At 51.3% G+C, this 22443-nt stretch overlaps 2 protein-coding genes and 1 long non-coding RNA gene across 15 annotated transcripts; 1 reads left to right on the top strand and 2 right to left on the bottom strand.

The window, feature by feature from the left end:
- Positions 1-202: 202 nt before the first annotated feature.
- TPM2 (tropomyosin 2) lies at positions 203-8574 on the top strand. 6 transcript variants are annotated; one of them, XM_032240021.1, is made up of 9 exons: positions 203-551; positions 1011-1136; positions 4781-4914; positions 5011-5128; positions 5223-5293; positions 5757-5832; positions 6013-6075; positions 6249-6318; positions 7345-7660. In XM_032240021.1, exons 1-9 carry the CDS (start codon positions 438-440, stop codon positions 7425-7427), a joined length of 855 nt encoding a protein of 284 aa, XP_032095912.1. In that variant the 5' UTR covers positions 203-437; the 3' UTR covers positions 7428-7660. The 6 variants fall into 6 exon arrangements, 4 of the variants coding, with proteins under 4 accessions (XP_032095912.1, XP_032095914.1, XP_032095913.1 ...); XR_004257432.1 differs by having other exon boundaries at positions 204-551; positions 5425-5832; XM_032240023.1 differs by lacking the exons at positions 5757-5832; positions 7345-7660 and adding exons at positions 5425-5500; positions 8423-8574 and having other exon boundaries at positions 204-551.
- On the bottom strand, positions 6174-8582 carry LOC116524665. Its single transcript, XR_004257433.1, has 3 exons — positions 8421-8582; positions 7644-7649; positions 6174-6310 (listed from the first exon to the last, which is right to left on the bottom strand). It is a non-coding gene; the product is annotated as an uncharacterized LOC116524665 (long non-coding RNA).
- A 918-nt stretch (positions 8583-9500) lies between these two features.
- Positions 9501-17036, bottom strand: CA9 (carbonic anhydrase 9). Of its 8 annotated transcripts, none has more exons than XM_032240009.1 (11): positions 16447-17036; positions 15271-15300; positions 14907-15077; positions 14644-14819; positions 14455-14547; positions 12595-12661; positions 11265-11422; positions 10615-10774; positions 10490-10516; positions 9796-9877; positions 9501-9687 (listed from the first exon to the last, which is right to left on the bottom strand). In XM_032240009.1, the coding sequence occupies exons 1-11, from the start codon at positions 16976-16978 to the stop codon at positions 9624-9626; spliced, it is 1560 nt and encodes a 519-aa protein (XP_032095900.1). In that variant the 5' UTR covers positions 16979-17036; the 3' UTR covers positions 9501-9623. The 8 variants fall into 8 exon arrangements, 7 of the variants coding, with proteins under 7 accessions (XP_032095900.1, XP_032095902.1, XP_032095904.1 ...); XM_032240011.1 differs by having other exon boundaries at positions 10630-10774; XM_032240013.1 differs by having other exon boundaries at positions 10630-10774; positions 14644-14786.
- Positions 17037-22443: the final 5407 nt, after the last annotated feature.

The following is a 22443-nucleotide window of genomic DNA, read 5'->3' as shown; positions in this document are numbered from 1 at the left end:
CCCAGCCGCAGCTGCCACTGGATCCGACTGTCACTCAGAGGAAGCCCGGAGCCCCCAGCCCAAGGGTCCCCTCTCCTCCGTAGCGTCGGGGTTTTTCCAGCCGACCGTCGGCTCCTTTTCCCTCCGACGGCTGGCGGGGTAGAGGGGAATTGGGGCGGGACCCCACGGGAGGCGGTCCCGAGTGGGTGGGCGCAGGGGGCAGCCGCGCCCCCCGGCCAGGCCTTGCTTCTGCCCCTACAAGGTTTGGGCCGAGATGGGGGAGGGTCCTGATCGCCGGCTCCGCCCGGTCCCTCCCCGCCTTTTAGGCGCCCGCGCGGCCGGGACGTCCCAGTCCTGCTCGGTCCTCCTTGCCTGCCACCCGTGCAGCCAGTCGGCTCAGCCAGCCCAGTCGGTCCAGTCCTCACTGCCCGCCGGCCGGCCCACCCCCCACCACAGCCATGGACGCCATCAAGAAGAAGATGCAGATGCTGAAGCTGGACAAGGAGAATGCCATCGACCGCGCCGAGCAGGCCGAAGCCGACAAGAAGCAAGCTGAGGATCGTTGCAAGCAGGTGGGCGCCAGGCCCCGTGCAGCCTGCTTTCCCCGCCCCTGCCGAAGGCAGGGGTGGGTCGCTGCCATGGGTCCCCCAGCCTCAGGCCTGCCTGCCAGGGCTCTCTCCACCCAGTGTGGGGGCCAGGCCTTCGCAATACCCTCAGGGCCTTCATCAGAGCCCCTTATCTCCCCTACCATAGTCTGGGGGAGCCCCAGGCCCCTGGTTCCCACTCCTGCCCTTGCAGAGCATGTTGGTCCTGCTCCTTGGGTGTGGAAGTTTTCTCCGTACCCCCACCAGGTCCCACCAGTACCCTTGACTGGACTGCCCCCCTCTGTTATTCCTCTTCCATCCCAGTAGCCTCCAAATCTCTCTTGGTAGTTCCCCTACACACCCCATCTCCATTCTGGGCCTGGGCCCCCTCCCAGGCCTGGCTGGGCCCCCTCCCAGGCCTGGCTGACTGAGACCCCTCTGTCCCAGCTGGAGGAGGAGCAGCAGGCCCTCCAGAAGAAGCTGAAGGGGACAGAGGATGAAGTGGAAAAGTATTCTGAATCCGTGAAGGAGGCCCAGGAGAAACTGGAGCAGGCGGAGAAGAAGGCCACCGATGTGAGTGTGGACTTGGGGGACAATGGGAGGAGTTAGGGCACTGGGGAGGGGCCCCCTGGGCATGGGAATAAGGGGATAAGGGGACTTAGCTATCCCCAGCACCAGGACAGAAATGATTTTATCTCAGTAACCAGGGCTAGGGTAAGCTTACACAAATAATCCAAGACAGTGGATAAATCAAAATCACCTACCACTTCCCCCAGAGGACTTAGTCCTGTAATTCTGTTTGGTTCCAGCTTTTAGAATGTACAGTGATCAAGCAGTGAGTCATTGTGGGGGTGGAAGGCATAAGAATTTGCCATCTACCTCAGTTAATCCTCCAGCTGAAATTGGAGAGGAGACTGCAGCAGTTTGGGGGTCGGGGGTGTGGGTATGAGGTACTAGCAGGCAGGAGGAGGGAGAGGGATCCAAAAATGAGGCCCCACTTGAGTTACAACCCTAAGGGGCCATTAGAAATTCCCTGGCCTTGACCTCTGGCTTCAGCAGGCCGGCTGTGCCCTGAGGCCCCAGCTCATGTTCTGAGGCTCCTCATTTATCCTCATTAAGCTGTCAACCTGGAGACCACGCCAGGCCACAGGGCAGAGGGACAGGGCCGCAAATGCCAAAACAGCTACCTTGGCAGGTCCTGTTTACCCTGAGATTTCTCTGTCCACCCCACAATCCCAACTAGACTTCACTTCCTGCCATTCCCAACCCCCACCTTAAGATAGGAGAAAGGCCATATGATTTTGGACATGGCACTTTCCCCATTCTCTGCCTCAGTTTCCCCATCTGCCTTCCACCCAGGATTGTTTTAAGATAAACCTGTGGTTGGATTAGCATAAATCGTGGTCTGAACATCAGAGATGACATTGCTGTTTGTGTCAACTGCTCATGTTCCCAGCCCCCCACGGTTGGGCTTCTGTGACCTCCAGCCTCCAGTTTTGGTTCTCCACTAGTCCTGGCACTTGGGAGGGAGCTGACCTGCAGCTGCTAGCACAGACGACCCTGGGCATCTGACACTCTATAAATAACCAAGGCCCAGTGCAGCTGGAGGCAGGACTAGAAACCAAAGGAGCTGATGGGGGCTGGAGGCAGGGCGGGGGGACAGGGACAGAACTGGGGAGGCAGAGCAGCAGCGCCAGGAGCAGATAGGAAAGACTGCCCAAGCTTATTGTGTGACCTTGAACACAGCACTCAACAGGGTGCCTCAGTTTCTCTTGCTTCCCATTTGTCTAATGGGGACAGTAGTGTCTGTCCTGTGGTTAAAGAGGAACGCCCATAACTGAGAAGAGTTTGAGGAACAAGAAATGGCACGTTATCAGTCCCATGATGAGGACCCCAGGACTTCCCAAACTTTTCAGAGTTGTCACCCCACCATCATGAAGAGTTTTTCTTTTATAGTTTCACTGCTCTCTAGGGTAGTCCTCCAATGTCCCCGAGAGTGATTCTTCCCAACCCCCAATGCTGTCCCCAGAATCCTTCCACACTGAGTCATCCGGCCCTGTGCCCATGATGGGCCCTTGTCACTCCAGGTGGCCAAGCTCCAGGTGCCTTCGGCACCTGGAGGATAAGCTGCCATCTACTCTCTATATATGGTGCTATTTCTCCTACCCTATAGTCCTCTCAAGGATCTGCTTCCTATGCTCTCTGTCACAGTTGCTGCCCCCAGCTCCTTCCTCTACTTCCTTCCTCTACACAGGTCCTCTCTCCTTTCCACTCTGAAATCTCAGAGTCTCTGTGTCCTTGTTTTTGATGAAGAAAGAGGATAACCTGGCCGGGTGCAGTGGCTCATGCCTGCAATCCCAGCACTTTGGGAGGCCAAGGCAGGCAGATCACAAGGTCGGGAGTTTGAGACCAGCCTGGCCAATGTGGTGAAACCCCATCTCTACTAAAAATACAAAAATTAGCTGGGTGTGGTGGTGGGCATCTGTAGTCCCAGCTACTTAGGAGTCTGAAGCAGAAGAATCACTTGAACCTGGGAGGCAGAGGTTGCAGTGATCTTAGATTGTGTCACTGCACTCCAGCCTGAATGACAAAGCAAAACCATCTCAAAAAATAAAAATATAAAAAAGAAAGAGGATAACCTAATATGTATGGAGTGCGGACCCTGTGCAGGCAGTGTGCTCAGTGCTTTCTGCATGTTATTTTACAATTTCCCAAACTTTGCTTATCATCAGAATCAGTCAGGGGCTTTAAAAAACAGAGAAGATTCCCAAGTCACCACCCTACACATCTCAATTCAGTGGATCTAGCATGGAGTAAGAGAACCTGTTTCGTTTTATGAGCCTCACCGAGGGTTCTGTTGGTTAACTGAGTATTAAAAGCACTGCGTTATCTCAGAAGAGCCTTAAGAAGGAGGAAGTGTTATTGTTAACTCCAACTTGTGAAAGAGGAAACTGAGGCTTAGAGAGGCTAAATAAGTTGCCCAAGTTTACACGAGTGTTGAGTGGCTGAGCCATGGCTCAAAGACAAGCCTGACTCAGAGCTGATGCTCTTAACACCACACCGCACTGCTTCTCTCATTTTCCTTTATTGGCGCTCATCTTGCTGTGCCCTTTATGTTGGTATTTGACCAGTTTTTATGGATCTTTTCCAAAACCCCCATGGTTTTGCCTCCTATTGCAAGCTCAGGGACTGAGTAGACATCCCTCACACTGCGCCTGCATTGCCCCCAGCTCTCTGCTGGCCTTGGCAGGGAGACCCTTGCTACAACCATGGTTGTCTTTCATAGGCCTGCCTCTTGGGCTTCTTGCTGGGAGTCTGCCTTGCAGCTGATGACAGGTGATATCACTGAGCTTGGTCTTTTTCTTTTTTTTTTTTTTGAGATGGGATCTCGCTATATTGCCCAGCCTGTCCTCCTAGGGTCAAGGTGAACTCCCACCTTAGCCTCCTGAGTAGCTGGGATTGCAGGTGTGCACCACGGTGCCCGGCATCACTGAGCTTGATTCTGTGATGGGCTGGTCTTAGCAGCAGTGAAGTCTGGTTGGCCTGGTTCTTCCCCATCCCCGTACCTGGACCAGGCTTTGCTGTGAAGGAATCAGAGCTGCATCAGACCTGGCCCCAGCACTTGGAGTGCTCTCACGGGGAACAGGAGGACTTGTGTGCAGGTGACCTTTGGGAGACTAACCGTGCACGGTGCAGGAGAGGCCCTGCTGCTGGGGAGCAGAGCTTGTCAAGCTAGAAATACATGTATTTTTTTGTTTGTTTGTTTGTTTTTTTAAACGGAGTTTTGTTCTTTTTGCCCAGGCTGGAGTGCAATGGCATGATCTCATGTCACTGCAACCTCCGCCTCCTAGGTTCAAGTGATTCTTGTGCCTCAGCCTCCCAAGTAGCTGGGATTACAGGTGCACGCCACCATTCCCGGCTAATTTTGTATTTTTAGTAGAGACAGGTCAAACTCCTGACCTCAGGTGATCCACTTGCCTCGGCCTCCCAAAGTGCTGGGATTACAGGCATGAGCCACTGTGCCCAGCCTGAATGCACATTTTTTACTGGAGCACAGTCTGGGCAGAAGATGATTGGTTGAGGAAAAATTACAGAGAATGTATAGAAACCAGGAAGTCTCAGTTCTTTCTGAGAAAAATCTTGACATCCTCTAGAGCCTCTCTGATCCTCATCCAAGGCAGACAAGCCCTTTTTGACCCCTGATCTCTGACCCACAGGCTGAGGCAGATGTGGCCTCCCTGAACCGCCGCATTCAGCTGGTAGAAGAGGAGCTGGACCGCGCCCAGGAGCGCCTGGCTACAGCCCTGCAGAAGCTGGAGGAGGCTGAGAAGGCAGCTGATGAGAGCGAGAGGTGATCAGGGGCCCCTGGGGGAGGACAGTCTGGGAGGGAGGAGGGACCCTGTCTCTGCTGGTCCTGACCCCACACTCACCCTCTCGTGCCTCCCAGAGGAATGAAGGTCATCGAAAACCGGGCCATGAAGGACGAGGAGAAGATGGAGCTGCAGGAGATGCAGCTGAAAGAGGCCAAGCACATCGCTGAGGATTCAGACCGCAAATACGAGGAGGTGACAGCCTCGCCCCTCTGCCTGCTCATTGCCCAGCCCACAGCATACCCAGTCCTTCTCTGCTGATTTACCCTCTCTTTTTCACTCCCCACAGGTGGCCAGGAAGCTGGTGATCCTGGAAGGAGAGCTGGAGCGCTCAGAAGAGAGAGCTGAGGTGGCCGAGAGGTAAAGATTCCCCGGGGGGTGGCATGTGAGCCCCTTGGCACTGGGGCCGTCCATATAGTGGGGAGGCAGTGTCCTAGGCTTGGGGCCATAGGGACAGCCCCTGTTCTCTGACCCCTGCCCGCCGCCCCCAGCCGAGCCAGACAGCTGGAGGAGGAACTTCGAACCATGGACCAGGCCCTCAAGTCCCTGATGGCCTCAGAGGAGGAGGTAGCAACCCCTCTGAACCTTTCTGGGCAATGGCACCTTCTCTCAGCTCACCTTCCCTCCATCTCAGCACCACAGGCTGCTCTCTCCCAGCTGCTGGGGATTGGGAAGGGCCTGGGGCTTCTGAGCCCTGCCTGCTGTCACTCTCACAACTTTGCTCTTCTCTTCTCTCCTCTACCCGTCCCCCACTGTGCCATCTCCACTGTCTGGCTTCACTGTGCCCTCACACCCCGCTCCCCCTGCCACACACCCCCTGCAGTAAATGTGGGGACCTAGAGGAGGAGCTGAAAATTGTTACCAACAACTTGAAATCCCTGGAGGCCCAGGCGGACAAGGTAGAGGGGAGCAGAGGGGCAGTGAGGATGGGGTCCCACAGGGGAGGGAGGTGAGGGGCCCAAGGCAGGGAGGGGCTGGTGTTCAATGGAGGCAAGATGGCCAGGAGCCTATGGGGTGCAATGGAGAAATGAAGGATTTGTGGTGGTGCTGTACTGATGGTGTGTGTATGTCCCCAAAAGTATTCCACCAAAGAAGATAAATATGAAGAGGAGATCAAACTGCTGGAGGAGAAGCTGAAAGAGGTGAGAGTCCTCTTCCAGTTCCCAGTGTCTCCTCAAGCCCCCCTTATCCTTGTCAGAGACTGCCTGTGGTACGACACTTGAGGAAAGGGATGGGCAAGAAGCTTGACTTGGGCAGTGGTCTGTGGGAGGGCCTAATTCTTTCCCATTTCTCCCATCCTGCCTTTACCCCCCAGGCTGAGACCCGAGCAGAGTTTGCCGAAAGGTCTGTGGCAAAGTTGGAGAAAACCATCGATGACTTGGAAGGTAAAAGGAATACTCTCTCATATCCATGAGCCTTTATAAGTAGGTCCACACCTGCCATGATTATCAGTCTGTTTCTTACCTTCTCATCCCATTTTATTTGCCACCAATAAACTAGGGTTGAACCACCCAGCCTAGGACTCTACCAACTCCCCAATTCTGTGGGCCATGTCTACAATTCAAGTAATTGTAGCTGTCCACAGGGCAACAACTCCAGTGCTTCTCAAATTTCAGCATGCATGAGAATCACTGGGAGAGTTTTAAAAACAGATTCCTAGGCTCTGCCCCAAAGTGATTGCTGACTTTCGGCTGGAGGATTTGCATTTCTAGCCAGCTCTCTGGTGCTGCCAATGCTGCTGGTCCCCAGGCCACACTCTGAGTAGCTCCCATATAGACGATTCTGTCCCTGAGTGTAACACAGTAGAGTTCTAGCACAGAGACTGCCTTATTAACTAGAGAGCTTTTGATTGAACATTTAGGTCTGCATGTCAACACTAATAGAAAATACAATTTTAAGCTAGATTGGACAAAAACAAACATCAGATATTTGTGAGTCTGTGACTATTTCTATTGTTGATGGTGTTATGGCTAAAGTTGCCTTTCCCTTTTATTCTGTGATAACCCTTACACTTTCCCACTTCTCTCGCTTCCGGCCTTCTCAGGCAAGCTCCAATTTTACCTCCAGCTTTAGGAGGTTTGCCCTTTCTGGCTCCAGCACGCTCCCTCTCCCTGCTAAGCAAGCTCTCCTGCTTGTCCGGAGCACTGTGCCCACAGCTCCCTAGGGAGGCAGGAGCTCCTGCGGGTAAAGCCAATGTAGGGTACAGAGAAGGAAAGAAAAGAGATGGGGTAGAAAGGGGGAGAAGGAGTTCCTGACAGCCGTCCAGCCTGTTCCCTGGCCTGCCGCTCTCACTCTGTCTTTGTGCACCTCTGATTCTGTTTTTCTTTCCATTGCCTTCTCTCCTTCCTTTCCTCTTTCCCTCCACTCCCTCTCCCACACTCCCACCTTGTCCCCTCCCTGGACCCCCCCAGACGAAGTCTATGCCCAGAAGATGAAGTACAAGGCCATTAGCGAGGAGCTGGACAACGCACTCAATGACATCACCTCCCTCTGAGCCCCATGCCAGTGTGACCACCTCAGCCCTCTTCTCTCCTCTCCTTTCCATTCTCTCTATGGGGAAGGGAGCAGGCAGGAGGAGCAGAAATTGCCAACATTGCACAGCCAGGCTGGGAGCAGCCTAGGGAGAACCTCCATCATGTCCACCACCCACTCTGGCACTGGCTTAATCCTTTACCTATCCGCCTCCACCCCCCTTCGCTGCTCAATAAACTCTGAACTTGGTCTCCATGCTGTTTTCCTGCCCTCCAGAGAGCACCTCTATCACCACCACAGAGCACTGGTTCACTCCTGAGACCCTGGCTCTTACAGACACCCCACCCACTGCGCTGAGCCCACCCACCAAACAATATGGCCCACTCTGAAACCCCTCTGCACGGGCACTCCCAGGCTGTCACTCTCTGACTCACTGCTGCATGTGGGCACATGTGACCCTGTCAAACACCATGACCCCCTCTGGTGCCAATCACTGACCTCAGAGTACTTAGCTGGGGTTCCAGGATCAAATAGAGTGACTGGAAAGGAAATGGGATGGTGAGGTGCAGGGCAGGGGCAAGAAGGTGGCAAAAGGGCTGGAATGGAGCTTGGAAACATGTTGGATGTCAGCAACATGGGGCTTTCACTGCATCAGCAGGTCTGTTTTCTACCTCAAGTCTGTCTGCCCTCCATTTCCTGGCTCAGTCTTTGTCTTACCTTCTGTCTCCAACTTTCTTAAATCTTCTAAAGAAGAGGATAAAGCAGTTGATGACTCAGGCCTCCCCACCCCCACCTCCATGACCACAAGGCCTTGAGGCATCCACGTCCATCCTGTTCCCCTCATCATGGTCAATCCATCCATTTGCCCCTGCCATGGGGCCTTGGGGTCCCTAAATGTATGTGTCTTTCTGTGTCTCCTGACCCACTCCATGTCTATATGTCACCTTCCCTGCCCCTGCCTCCCCACATCTCCCCCTCGTGTCTCCCTCCCACCTCACCTGCTGCTTCCCCTCACAGAGACCTTGGCCAGTGCCAAGGAGGAGAACGTCGAGATTCACCAGACCTTGGACCAGACCCTGCTGGAACTCAACAACCTGTGAGGGCTGGCACTGCCCCCAGCCAGGCTATGGTTGCTGCCCCAACCCAATAAAACTGATGTTACCAGCTTCTCAAGGCCCTTTAAGCCTTTCTTTGGTATTGGCAATGGAGTTTGAAGGACCCCTGAATGAGCAGGGCCTGGGTCCTTGCTCTGCAGTGGGACCTCCTTTTCAGGGAAAACTGTGGGATGCGGGGCCCTAGGCTTATTGAGAAGGGGCTGTGAACAGGCCATATGAAGCAGGAAGTCTGATAGGTCTGGGGGACATCGTGGCCCTTGTTCCCTACAGGCAGAGGAGTTGCTATCCACAGCACCGCCCTGTTCCAGCAGGCAGCTGGGCCAGACGGCACATCCTGAAGCAAAAACTGCAAGAAGTGACACATTTTCCTTGAGCAGGGTGAAAACCCAAAAGCCTGAGTGTGATGTTAAGCCTAGGGCTGCTCTCTGCCCTACCCTTCAACACATATACTGCACACACACGGCCATCCCAGCAGGATCAGTCATTTCTGTCCTCTTCCTGATAACATCTGTGGTAGGCAGAATAATTCCCCTTCTCCAAAGATGTCCATGTTCTAATCCTGTGCAATATTGTTATCTTACATGGGAAGAAACTTTGTGATTAAGCTAAGATTTTTAGATGGGGTGATTATCCTTGGTTATCTAGATAGGCCAAATGTAATCCCCAGCGTTCTTGGGGGTCAAGGAGGTCAAAGGCAGTAGTAGGAGTTGTGACAATGGAAGGAAGAGATTGGAGTGATGTGTGGAAGGGGCCAAGAACCAAGGAATGCAGGTGATTCCTAGAATCTGAAAAGGGCAAGGAAACATTCTATTTTCAGGGCATCCAGCAGGAACAAGCCCTACTGAGGTCTGACTGCTGACCTCCAAACTATAAGAGAATAAATGCATTACCACCAAGTTCCTGCTAATAACAGTAATAGTAGAAAATTCAAATACCATTCTTCTGGTTTGGGGAACAAAGGTAACTAACACATATTTTACTATAAATATTTATTTTTAAAAATTACTTGGTGATTAAAAAGGAGGTGGCCTAATGAGCAGACGGAACAGTTGCTGGCGCCCCACGCCTCTGGCTGCCTTCTCTGCATTCTCCAAGATCAGCCTCTAGGCTCCGGTCTCCTCCACTACTTCTGCTGGGCGATAGCTAACACCCCCTTTGGCCCCCCTTCTGTGTGTACACAACAACAGGGAAGGCTAATCAGAAAACTGGCCCAGGAGGAGCTCATTTGCATGGGGTTGGGGAAGGTTGTGCCTGAGGAAACGGTGGGTGTAATACCTGTGCTGCCTTCTCATCTGCACAAGGAAGGCGACACTGGTGATAGCAAAAAGGAGGCCAAAAACCAGGGCTAGGATGTCACCTAGGATGGGGAGAGGAGAGGGCTGCTTCAGGAAGGAAGAGGGAGCTGCAGAGTTCCTCAATGCCTGCCTCAGTTCATCCCCCGCCCCTGCCCCAAGTTCTCAGGCAGTCCCCAATGCCTCAGTCTCCAGAAGAGGCCAGCCAAGGGATGGGGGTAGATACATGAGAAGGGAAAAGTTAAGCACCATTTTTCCTTCCTAAAAGCCGAGTCAAAGGGTTGTTTGGGGCTGGTCACGGTGGTGCATGCCTACAGTCTCAGTGCTTTGAGAGGCCAAGGTGAAAGGACTGCCTGAGCCTAGGAGTTCAAGGCTGCAGTGAGCTATGATCATGCCACAACACCAGCCTAGGCAGCAGAGTGAGACCCTATCTCTAAAAAAAGGCCGAGGGGTTGTTTGGGAGAGGGATGCTGGGAGATTTCTCAAGCTTCATTCTAATCAGCTTGGCCCTGAGGACAATGGGGGAATCCCCACCAGGATCTGCCTCTCTAACATTGGGGTTGGGGTCGGTTCTGCAGAAAAGGAGAGGGAGCAGAGGCAGTACTGAGCAGCCCTGGGGCTGAATGGTGCTGAGGAGTCTCCTGGCATCAGGAGCAAGAGGAGGGGCACAGACTCACCAGCAGCAAGGCAGGAGTTCAGTTGGACTGGAAAGAGAAAGGAGACATGAGAGGCGGACAGTGACCACCAATGACAGTCACTGGCACATACATGGGAGGATGAGGGACCCCTGGCTGGAGGATACCAGACAAAGCTGCACCTGGCTTAGCAGCCTGAGGACTGCTGTCCACTCCAGCAGGGAAGGAGGCCTCAATCACTCGCCCATTCAAAGGCTGCGTCGCTCGGAAGTTCATCTGTAGCCGAGAGTCGCCAGGTCCCCACAGGGTGTCAGAGAGGATGTGGAGCTAGGGAGGTCAGTAGACAGTGTGGGTGAGTTCATGGAGTGACAGGAAACAAGGTTCCCAGACCAGCTCACAGCCAGCACCTCAGGGCTCCACCCTCGATCTCCTATATGCCCCACCGACCCCTTGATTTCTTTTATGAATAAATTAATGTATCCTAAAGAAGGTTGCAGTGGTGGGATCATAGCTCATCACAGCCTCAAACTCCTGGACTCAAGTGATATTCCCACCTCAGCCTCCTGAGTATCTGGGACTATAGGCGCACACCACCATACCCAGCTATTTTTTTTTCCTTTGGTAGAGATGGGGTCACACTATGTTGCCCAGGCTTGTCTTGAACTCCTGGGCTCAAGCGATTCTCCCACCTCAGCCTCCCAGCATGCTGTGATTATAGGTATGAGCCACAGAACCCATTGATTTCTTCTCGTCTTTCTCATCTCTTTTACATCCTTTCCCCCCACATCCACTGTGTCCATATGCACCCCAGGCCTACCTGCTTAGCACTCAGCCTCACTGTATGGTTAAACACAGTCCAGATGACACCCTGGGCACAGGGTGGTGTAGTCAGAGACCCCTCATATCGGAAGTAGCGGCTGAGGTCAGAGGGCAGGAGTGCAGATATGTCCAGTCCTGGGACCTGAGTCTCTGAGCCTGTGAAGAGGATCTATGCTGGTGTCTCACCTACATTGCCTCCTCTTAAAGCTTCAGGGTATAGGGATACAGTTTCACGTCCCAGAAGCCAAAGAAACTCAACTCTCTGAGACCACTTCTTCACTAAGTGCAGGCCCTTCCCATAAGATGTAACAAAAAAAGTACAGGGCTTTGGGGCAACTGGAAGAGGTCTCAGGGAGGGAGAGAGGGGGGAAGAAAGGAAGGAGGGAAGGGAAGAAGGAAGAGAAGGAAAGAAGAAAGACCATCAGAATTTACACCCTTTTTTTTTTTTTTGGTGGGGGGACGGAGTTTCACTCTTGTTACCCAGGCTGGAGTGCAATGGCATGATCTCGGCCCACCACAACCTCCGCCTTCTGGGTTCAGGCAATTCTCTTGCCTCAGCCTCCTGAGTAGCTGGGATTACAGGCACGTGCCACCATGCCCAGCTAATTTTTTGTATTTTTAGTAGAGACGGGGTTTCACCATGTTGACCAGGATGGTCTTGATCTCTTGACCTCGTGATCCACCCGCCTCGGCCTCCCAAAGTGCTGGGATTACAGGCTTGAGCCACCGCGCCCGGCCACAAGAGTTTACACTCTTAACTCTGTGTACCATCATAAAGTCCTGGGCAATAGGTTTAAGTCCAGAGTGAATTAAAAAGAAAAAGTGATCTGAATGACTTACAAATAAATATGAATATTGATAGCAATATAAAACAGACACAAGAAATGCAAAGGCAGAGTTCTACCTAGTCTAGCTAAAACCTAAAAGGTCTAGTAGAGTAAGTGAGGTTTAAAATGACCCAAGAGTGACTGAGAAGGGAAAGATTTCTAAAAGTATTTACAAAGTTAAAATAGTTGATGCTTATTAAAGATAAATAGTTATCAGAAAAAGTTTTGCTCTCAAGACTTCACTTTGACAATCCAAATACCATTTTTTGGTCTTATTTGGTTTTTTGTCTAATTTTGGTTTTTGCTAGGTTTTCAATCTGTAGGAAGCCGTTTGCAGGTAACTGTGTCAGCTTCATGGTTATCATCAAGATGAGAGCCAGCTCACACTTCAACCCCTCCTGCACTGGAGGGAGCCCATCTCCAGCCTCAGACCTGAAGCTCCCAAGGGTGATTCTTTATGCACTAGGGCACACAGAGTAGTGGCCAGACCAACAAACTGACCTTCCTCAGCGATTTCTTTCAAGCGAGACAGCAACTGCTCATAGGCACTGTTTTCTTCCGGGCCCTCCTGGGGGATAACATTGTAAGACAGATGAATGCATGTATCCAGGGCCATGGCTAGAGGCCGGAAGGTGAGGGGGGGTTCCCATAGTCCTCTCCCATTCCTCAGCTCTGAGAATGCTGAGGGAACGTGAAATTGTAATGGTTTTCTTATGCATTCTTACTCAAACTCTATGTACTCAAACCAAGAGCTTGCACAGCAAGAGTACATAGAGTTTGGTGGACTGGTTTTCTTTCTTTTTTTTTTTTTTTGAGATGGAGTCTCCTCTGTCGGCCCAGGCTGGAGTATAGTGACACGATCTCAGCTCACTGCAACCTCCACCTCCCAAGTTCAAGCGACTCTCCTGCCTCAGCCTCCCGAGTGGCTGGGATTACAGGTGCCCACCACCATGTCCAGCTAATTTTTATATATTTTTTTAATAGAGATGGAGTTCCACTGTGTTGGCCAGGCTGGTCTTGAACTCCTGACTTCTTGATCTGCACCTCAGCCTCCCAAAGTGCTGGGATTACAAGCACTACAAGCACGAGCCACCACGCCAGGTCGGTGGACTAGTTTTCAGTGACAAGCTGGAGAGGGAGGGAGAGAGGCCATTTTACTAGGATACTAGGTTCTCAGTGACCTCAGCCCTTCTAACGTTTGAAGTGTCACTGCTGCCTCCACACATGCTCCCCACAGGAAACCATATATACACCTTTGTGTTCATATCACCTCTATATTCACCTCCATGATTCTGTGTTTGGCTTTTCAGGTAAGGTCCTGATATGCTACTTCTTTTATTATTCTTTTTTCTTCTTTTGCTTATGAACCTAATGTTATGAACATTATGAAACTAACAGTATGAACATACTAACATGCTATTTCAGAGGCATTTCTCTGAACTTTGTGCTGTGTGGCTGGCGTTAAAGAATCAATGAGTGTGGCCCAGCATGGTGGCTCATACCTGTAATCCCAGCATTTTGGGAGGCTAAGGTGGGCAGATCAATTGAGGCCAGGAGTGAGACCAGCCTGACCAACATGGCGAAACCCCATCTCTACTAAAAATACCAAAAAATTAGCAGGGCGTGGTGGCACACACCTGTAATTCCAGCTACTTGGGAGGCTCAGGCAGGAGAATCACTTGAACGTGGAAGGCAGAAGTTGCAGTGAGCCAAGATCACACCACTGCGCTCCAGCCTGGGCAACAGAGTGAGACTCCATCTCAAAAAATCATAATAATCAATGAGTGAGTGAACCTAGCAGGCATCTCACCATCCCTTCCCTTTACTAGCCTCCTCTAATCATAGTGTATGTAGCCTTGATTATTATGAGTGCAAAGAAGTCACTAAACACTGCATTTCACAAAGGGGACATGATGGGTCATTGGAGTATTAGAGAAATTACTCTTCCTGATGTCTAATACATTGCAGGTGCCATTCCCTAAATAGGCCGTATTCTGTCTTTGCACAATCTGTTCCCTCTGCAATGAACATTTCCTTTTCCTTCCCATTAGTAAAGCCTTTAAGTGTCACCTCCTCTGTGGCCACCATTTTTACTATGTCCTTCCTATGTGTCTGTCATGTCAGCCTCCCCCACTGGCTGTGGGCTCCTTAGAGGCAAGGACCTACAGCTTCAGAATCCTTGTTGTGGGCTGGTGCCTTGTTCATAGTGGGTGTTGAATGAATGAACAGTGAGTGAATGAGGATGTCAGCCAGGGGCCACGGTGAGCCTGCTGGGATGGGGTCTCTGGGGCCACGATACAGAGCCCGGGAGGGAGCAGGGGATGCGAAAGCGGCGAGTAGGGGATGTCCAGGGTCTGGTACCTGCAGAAAGGCGGCCAACACGGCCAGGCCTCCGGGGCGCCCCAGTGCCTTGTCAACTTTAGCAAAGGCGGTGCTGAGGTGAACCACGTGGATCTGGAGAGGACACGAGGGTAGCGGTAGGAGACGGCCATATCTCTGGCCCCGCCCCGCCCCGCCCCGTTGCCCCTTCTCTGTCAGCTCCATGCTCACCTCGGCAGGGAAACGGTGGCCGTCCACAGTGTGCTCAGAGCCCGGACGACCCGCAGCTCCCCAGTGCAGATGCAGCTGCAGGGCCCGGTACTCCTGCCCGGGACCCAGAGCCATCTCCAGCCCGGGAGGCAGAGTCAGCTGCACTGCGTGGGGACAGGCAAGTGAGCCGGCCCTGCCTGGGAGGACCAGCCCAATGTAGCCACGACGGTTCGGTTCTATGCTGCCCGCCCCATCCCCAAGGCTCAGCAGGGAGACCTCCTCACCGCTGTGGCCATTGTTGCGCAGGCGCAGTTCTGGGAGCGGCGGGAGCTCGAAGCCCAGGAGTTCCAGCGGCCGCAGGGCGGGGCAGAAGGCGGCGAGCTGGGGGCGGATATCCACCGGGGACTGGAAGCGGCTCCCACACGCTGGGGACACCTGAGGCCAGGGCGGGTCGCCTGGGGTGGGAGAGTCTGGTGAGGAAGTCTGACATCTAGGTCAGGAACTTAGGGAGGCCGGGTAGAAAAGGTGAGGGGGTGGCACGGAGGGCGGCGGATGGGATGCCCCGAACCAGTGTTCGGGGACGGCAGTGGGGCATATCCACAGAGCTGGGTTCCTGGATTGGGTCTGTGCCGAGGGTGGTTGTCTCACCTCCATAGCGCCAATGACTCCGGTCATCCCCTGTATAAATGAAAAGGATGAACAGGCCAAGCTTAGAGCCCAATTCCTTCCCGGCGGCCAAAACCGTGTCACAAACTCAGATGCACAATGAGTAACAAATGCCTTAAGCGGGCCAGGTGCAAAGCACAGGCGACCGCAACTAAACTTAACGCCGCAGCTGAGTGGGCCAAACAGCAATCCTACCAGTTTGCAATCATTGTCTTAAGGTCTGTAAAGGTGAGTGGGCGCTTTAGGCCGGACACTGTGGCTCACGCCTGTAATCCCAGCAGTTTGGGAGGCCAGGGCGGGTGGATCACCTGAGGTCAGGAGTTAGAGACCAGCCTGACCAACATGGCGAAACCCCGTCTCTAGGAAAAATACAAAAATTAGCTGGGTGTGTGGTGGTGGGGGCCTGTAATCCCAGCTACTCAGGAGGCTGAAGCAGGAGAATCGCTTGAACTCGGGAGGCAGAGATTGCAGTGAGCCCAGATCACCCCATTGCACTCCAGCCTGGGCAACAGAAGTGAAACTTCGTCTCGGAAAAAAAAAAAAAAAAAGTGAGTGGGTGCTTTAGTCCTAAGTCCCAAATGAGTGAGTACACCATCTTTCCTTTCTCCCTTCTTTCTCCTCCCCACTCATCCCTCTGCCTTGTCTGGTCTCCAATCCCTTTCCCAAAATTCCTGGCCTGAGAGTCAAGACGCCACATTCCTCTACCTGCTGTGTCCTTCTTCCTAGGTCTCAATTTCCTCATAGTAGACTGAAGATGAGATGACCTCTACAAGCTCTTCTTGCTTGTCCTCTGATGTCCCCTTCACCTCCCAATCCTTTTCTCTCCCCCTCAAACTCTGGCTCTCCGTCTGTTTTTTCTGTCTGCACATTTTTCTCTCTGCTGCATATCTCAGCCCTTTCTCTTCTTCAGCCTCCCCCTTCTCTCTCATCTCATCCTGCTCACTTCTCTCCTTCTGTGCCCCTTTTTATTTTCTCTCCCCATCTGCCCCTTTCTATTTCGGAGGGTGGGGATGGGGATATTGGTATGGGACCTCTGGAAGGACTTCTGTGGGAGTACATGCTCCCCTCCTTCCCTTAGTGACCAGAGCCTAGGCTGGGGTATGGGAGGGGAGGCATGAATCTCCTGGAACCTGGATTCAGAGACTGATGACCACTTACCTTCTTTGTCCCTGTGGGCATTATTCTGGGGTTCTTGAGGATCTCCAGGAGCCTCAACAGTAGATATATCCTCTGACTTCAGGGAGCCCTCTCCTTCTGGTTTACGCTTAACTTCAGGTAGATCCTCTCCTCTGGGTAGATCTCCTGTTCCAGGTGGATCCTCCTCTCTGGGTGGCTCCTCTTCACTGGGCAGATCCTCCTCGCCCAGTGGGTCATCTTCCTTAGATGAGCCTCCTCCCAGGGGCGCATCCTCCTGTATCTGGGGCAGCCTCTGGGAATGGGCAGGCACCAGGAACACCAGTGACAGCAGCAGTTGTACAGTGAGGCCTGGAGCAGGGGCTGGGATCAACAGAGGGGGCCAGGGCCTGGGGCACAGGGGAGCCATGCAGCTGACTGTGGGGTGTCCCAGCACACAGTGTGTACGGGCTGTACGTGCATTGGAAACAAGAACTGGGTTGGGGAGGAGCAAGCCTGAAGGGGAGCAGGCTGACTCACAGAGCGCCCTTTTGCAGAGATGGAGCCAAAGTCTCATAGGTCTGTCTGGCCCGTGCCCCCTCCTCCATACCAAAGCCAGGATGGAGGTGGAGTGAGGGGCAGGTGTGTGCATAGGCAGAAGGTTATCGGCGGCATGGACTCAGTTTGGAACCCAAGGCACCACCTGGCACTATGCAGTCTCTCCCTGGCACCACCCAGCTGCTTGCCAGCCAGCCTCAGCTAACCCTGGCCTGCTTCCCAGCTCCAGGCACGGAAGGGGAAAGGCAGGGGAGCTGGGGCCCCCACGTCCTCTGGCTGAGAGGGAAAGTAGCTTATGTATACATCCCTGACTCCACCAGGAAGCAGGTAAAGGGGTAGGGCATGCTACTAGGGGAGCTGAGGGTGAGTTAGGTAATGGGTATGTGGGAGACAAATTTGAGCTTGAATGAAAAGCCAGTGTATATGTCAGAGGCACTCTGATAGGTTTAACCTAAATTTATTTTTCATCACATTACTCTCCTGCTCAAAAGCCCCACTGCCTACCACAATATGCACATTTTGTACTTCTGACTTCCAACTCCCTTCAAAACCTTGCCCAAGGACCTTTCCATGTTGTCTCCTACTATTCTCTCTCATACTCTAGCCAAATTAAACTATTCATTTTTTTTCTCCAAACCTTTTACCACCTTTGTTAATTGGTTCTTGCTCCCTGAAATGCTATTCACTATTGCATTCAATAAATATTTAGTACCATACGTACAGCACTGGGCTATGGATTAGGGACATGGAAATGAATAAGACACAGTCTCTTACTTGGGAGGCTGAGGTGGGTGGATCGCCTGAGGTCAGGAGTTACCAGCCTGGGCAACATGGCCAAACCCCCCGTCTACTAAAATTACAAAAAATTAGCCAGGTGTAATGGCATGTGCCTGTAGTCCCAGCTACTCAGGAGGCTGAAGTGGGATGATCGCTTGAGCCCAGGAGGTTGAGGCTGCAGTGAGCTGAGATTGCGCCATTGTACTCTGGCCTGGGTGACAAGCAAGACCCTGTCTCAAAAAAGAAAGAAAGAAAAAAAGTCCCTGCCCTGAGGAGTTTACAGTCTAGTGAGTGAGGGCAAACCCTGTCAATATCGTAATATAATATTGAGGGAAGAGAGATTAATTCTGTTTTAGAAGATAATATAGAAGTAGGCAAATTTGATCATGTCCTTGAAGAAATACCAGTTCAATTGGTAAAAACAACAGGGAAAATGTTATTCTGGGCAAAGGGGAGGCATAAATTACTATGAGCAGGAGAGTGACAATCCAATTCTCATACTAGGTCATGTCGAGGGCTAGTATGGAGCATGGATTGCAGGGGAAGACTAGGTGCGAGGAGATGGGGTAGAAGAGTGTGATGACCCCAAGAATGGGCTTAGGGCTCCCAGTTGTTGTTGTTTTTGAGACAGAGTCTCACTCTTGCCCAGGCTGGAGTGCAGGCACGATCTCGGCTCACTGCAATCTCCACCTTCCAGGTTCAAGCGATTCTCCTGCCTCAGCCTTCTGAGTATCTGGGATTACAGGCACCTGCCACCATGCCCAGATAATTTTTTTTTCTTAGATATGGGGTTTTGCCATGTTGGCCAGGCTGGTCTTGAACTCCTGACCTCAGGTAATCTGCCCACCTTGGCCTCCCAAAGTGTTGGAATTACAGGCTGTTGTTTTTTTTTTTTCCTAATTAATTAGTTTTTAAATTTATTTTAGAGATAGGATCTCACTATGTTGCCTAAGCTGGAGGGCCGTGGCTATTTACAGGTGCAATCCTGCTACTGATCAGCACTGCGCTGAAGTTTTGACCTCCCCCAATTTCCACCTGGGTTAGTTCAACCATCCTTAGGCAACCTGATTGATGCAGAACTTAGTGCAGACACCTGACTGGTATACTACACTACAGTCCAGAACTCCTGGGATCAAGGGATCCTCCTGCCTCAGCCTCCCAAGTAGCTAGGACTGCAGGCACGTGCCATCACACCTGGCTAGTTTGCCCTTTTATCAAACAATTTATGAAGCCTCTTCCAGTTCTTCAGGTGCTGGATTCTAGGCCCTACAGACGCAGCATTGAATACAGAACAGCTCTACTGTTTTGTAGCTCACATTCTAGTAAGGTTCCATTGGCTTCAACAAATCTCAAGAGAATAAGGCCATTCCAGGTCCATATCTAGGGCCAATATTCAGTAGGCACACACCAATATAGTTGTGTTGGTTATTTAAGTATATTGAAATATTTCTAATTCTGTTGGCATATAGCCATGGCCCCTAGCTCCAGGGTATCCCTGCTAACCTAGCTCTTCTTTAGGGACCCTCCAGACCTCCTGATCCCTTATCTAAAGTGGCAACGCCTGGCATAACAGGGACCCTAGGACCCCACTTGAGTACCTCAGCACTTGAGTGCCAGAATCAGAAAAATGTGGACTCTGATCCTGAATCATGCAGGGAGTCTGTCAGATCTTCAACTCTGATGGGTCAGTGATTGTGCACGTGCTGCTGTGTTAAAAATAGTTTTATTGTCCTCCCTGTCTAATCCTTTCTATTCTTCGAGACTCAGATGAAAGGCCACCTCCTTCAGGAAACTCCTTAACCAACCATCTACCACTAGTCTGGAAAAGATCTCTGGTGTCTTTGACCCAACCCAGTTCTTTGCCTTCCCTCAATAATAACTTTGCCCACCATCAAACTCATATTAGGGTGATTTATGACATTTTATCTGCTCTAATGGCCTTCAGCTCCATAAGGGCAGGGTCCAGTACTTGACCGAGTCAGTCTTTTATTCAACAGCCATTATTCAGCATTTTCTCTTTGTAGATCACCTTGCCAGGTGCTTGAGAAATACCAAATTGACTAAGATATATCCTCTGCCCTCAGGGAGCTCATTGTCAATGACCTGTGTATGTCAGACCACAACTGTCCTGTAAACATGACATCACTTTTTAAATTATTATTATTATTGAGACAAGGTCTTACTCTGCCACCCAGACTGGAGTGCAGTGGCATCATCATAGCTCACTGCAGGCTTGACCTCCCGGGCTCAAGTGATCCTCCTGCGTCAGCCTCCTGAGTAGCTAGGACCACAGGCACAAGCCACCACACCTGGCTAATTTCTTTTCTACTTGTTTTGTAGAGATGGTGGCTTGCTATAGTGCCCAAGTTGGTCTTGAACTCTTGACCTCAAGTGATCCTCCCACCTCAGCCTCCCAAAGTGCTGGGATTATAGGCGTGAGCCACCATGCCTGGCCTGACACCACATTTTTGTGACACTCTAAATCATCTGTGTTGTCAGAATAACTGTCATATGGTACACCAAAATATATATGGCTGAATAACAGCTGTCCTACAAATGGTCATCTTCAGAAAGAGTCAGCCTTAGATTCTAGGGTACCATTTCTGGAGCCAAATTCAAAGCTGTCCACGGCAGTGAAGTCCAGGTACACTCTGGATGGCCAGCTGATTGTCTTGGTCATCTCTGTCATTAGCTTGGATCTTGCTTGGCTCTGACACATGGAAGGACATGGTCATATCTGTATTGGATGGGCCTATACAAGACAGAATGTGGTAACAACTAATCCAGCTCTCTGTTACAGCTCACTTATTTTCCAAATATTATTCCCTATGGCTCTGCGTCTCTCCTTTTCTCTCTCTGTGTCTCTGGTCTGGGTTGAAAATGTGGACTATGACCTTGGATCATGCTGGGAGTCTGCCAAATCCTCAAACAGGTTTGAGTTATTTTTTTACTGAGTCTCCCTGGTTGGGACAGAGTGTACCCAGGACTGAATGACCAGGGCACCCCACACCTGGTTCAGGACCTCTCTGTGGTTAGTAAAGGCCAAGCCTTTGTTCATGAGAGTTTGTGTTTTCAAACACTGAGGGGTCATGTTACTAAAACATGTCTCTGCCTATCCCAGCATGACGGAGGAGGAAGTTATTCGTTGGTGGGGTGGAAGGGAAAATGCTCCCTCTCTCAAGCCATGGCTTGGGGGCAAAGACTGATCAAATTCCTTGTAGAACCTTGAGGCTGACTTGTAGTTCTGGCTGCCTCCCCATCTATATTCATTTCCGAGGGCTGCTATAACAAACTACTACCAACGGGGTGGCTTAAAACAGCAGAAATGGATTTTCTAACAGTTCTGGAGGCCAGAAGTCTGAAATCAAGGTTTTGGCAGGGCCGGACTCTCTCTGAAGGCTCTGGGGCAGAATCCTTCCTTGCCTCTTCTAGCTTCTGGTGGCTCCAGGAATTCCTCGACTTGTAGCTGCTTTACTCCATGTCTGGCTCCAACTTCTCATGGCCTTCTCTTGCCCCTGAGACTCCACTGAGTGTCTCATTGAAACACTTGTTACTGGATCTAGGGCCCACCAGCATAATCCAGAATGATCTCATCTCAAGATCCTTAACTAATTATGTCTGCAAAAACCCTTTTCCCAAATAAGGTCACATATACAAGTCTTGGGGATTAGGACATGGACATGTCTTTACAGGGCCACCATTTAGTCCACCATCAGTGCAGTCGAACTGAAGTGGATGCACAGGATGAGAAGGGATGAGTTTGTATTGAAGACTCTCATGCTTTTACCCTTATCCTGCTCCATATTCTTTGCAAGGCAGTGTCACCCACTCCCATGGCTCCTATAAATTGATAACAGCCAAGTATTCCCGGGCTGGACACTCTTCCCCATGTCAGACCCATAACCATCTGCCTGATAGACAAGACCCAAAACATCTCCACTTGGATGTCCCACAAGTATTTCAAGTTTAACAGGCCCCAGGTTGAATTTGTTTTCCCTACAACCTCCTCTTCATCCTCCTTCAGTGAATAGCACCACCCTCTACCTGGAAGCCTCAACCAGAAACCTGGTACCATCTCTGCTTTCGCCTTTTCCTTCACCTAGCATTCAATAATTCACTCTAGCATGCCCTACAGATTCTACCTTCTAAATTTTTCATCCACATTTTTCATCCTGGCTCACACTTTCATCACCTCTTACCTGGATGACTGCAACTGCCTCCTGATGGGTCTTGCTGAGTCCAGCCAGCCAGAGCAATGTTTCTAAGTGGCACATCTCATGATCTCACTCCATTTAAGGCCTTTCAATGGTTTCCCATTGCTCTTAGGGTAAGGTTCACAGTACCTGATGTGGCCTTCAGAGGGCCACCATTGCCCTGGTTTCCATAGGGGGCTTGTGACTTAGTGGGGTCCAATCAGTGAAGCTCTCTGTCTGAAGTATTTGATGGCTAAGGGAACCAACTGGACAACCTATAAAGAAGTACACAGCCATTATAACTGTGGGCAGCCATCTTGTGTCCATAATGGAAGCCAGCCTTAAGATGAAGGTAAAACCATGAAAGGCACGGTGGAGTGGTAGAAAGAGGCCCTTGGTAATATGATTGAGCTGCTGGATTAGGCCAACACTAGGGCCCACCTGCTTCTGGACTTTTCAGTTGCATGAGTCAATAAATTATTCTAATGTTTAGCCACTCTGAATTTATTTTTAC

The sequence above is a fragment of the Sapajus apella genome, unplaced genomic scaffold (assembly GCF_009761245.1).
Source record: "Sapajus apella isolate SASKATOON/1434 unplaced genomic scaffold, GSC_monkey_1.0 scaffold46, whole genome shotgun sequence".
Lineage (NCBI taxonomy): Eukaryota > Metazoa > Chordata > Mammalia > Primates > Cebidae > Sapajus > Sapajus apella.
This window is presented reverse-complemented; position numbering and strand designations above follow the sequence as displayed.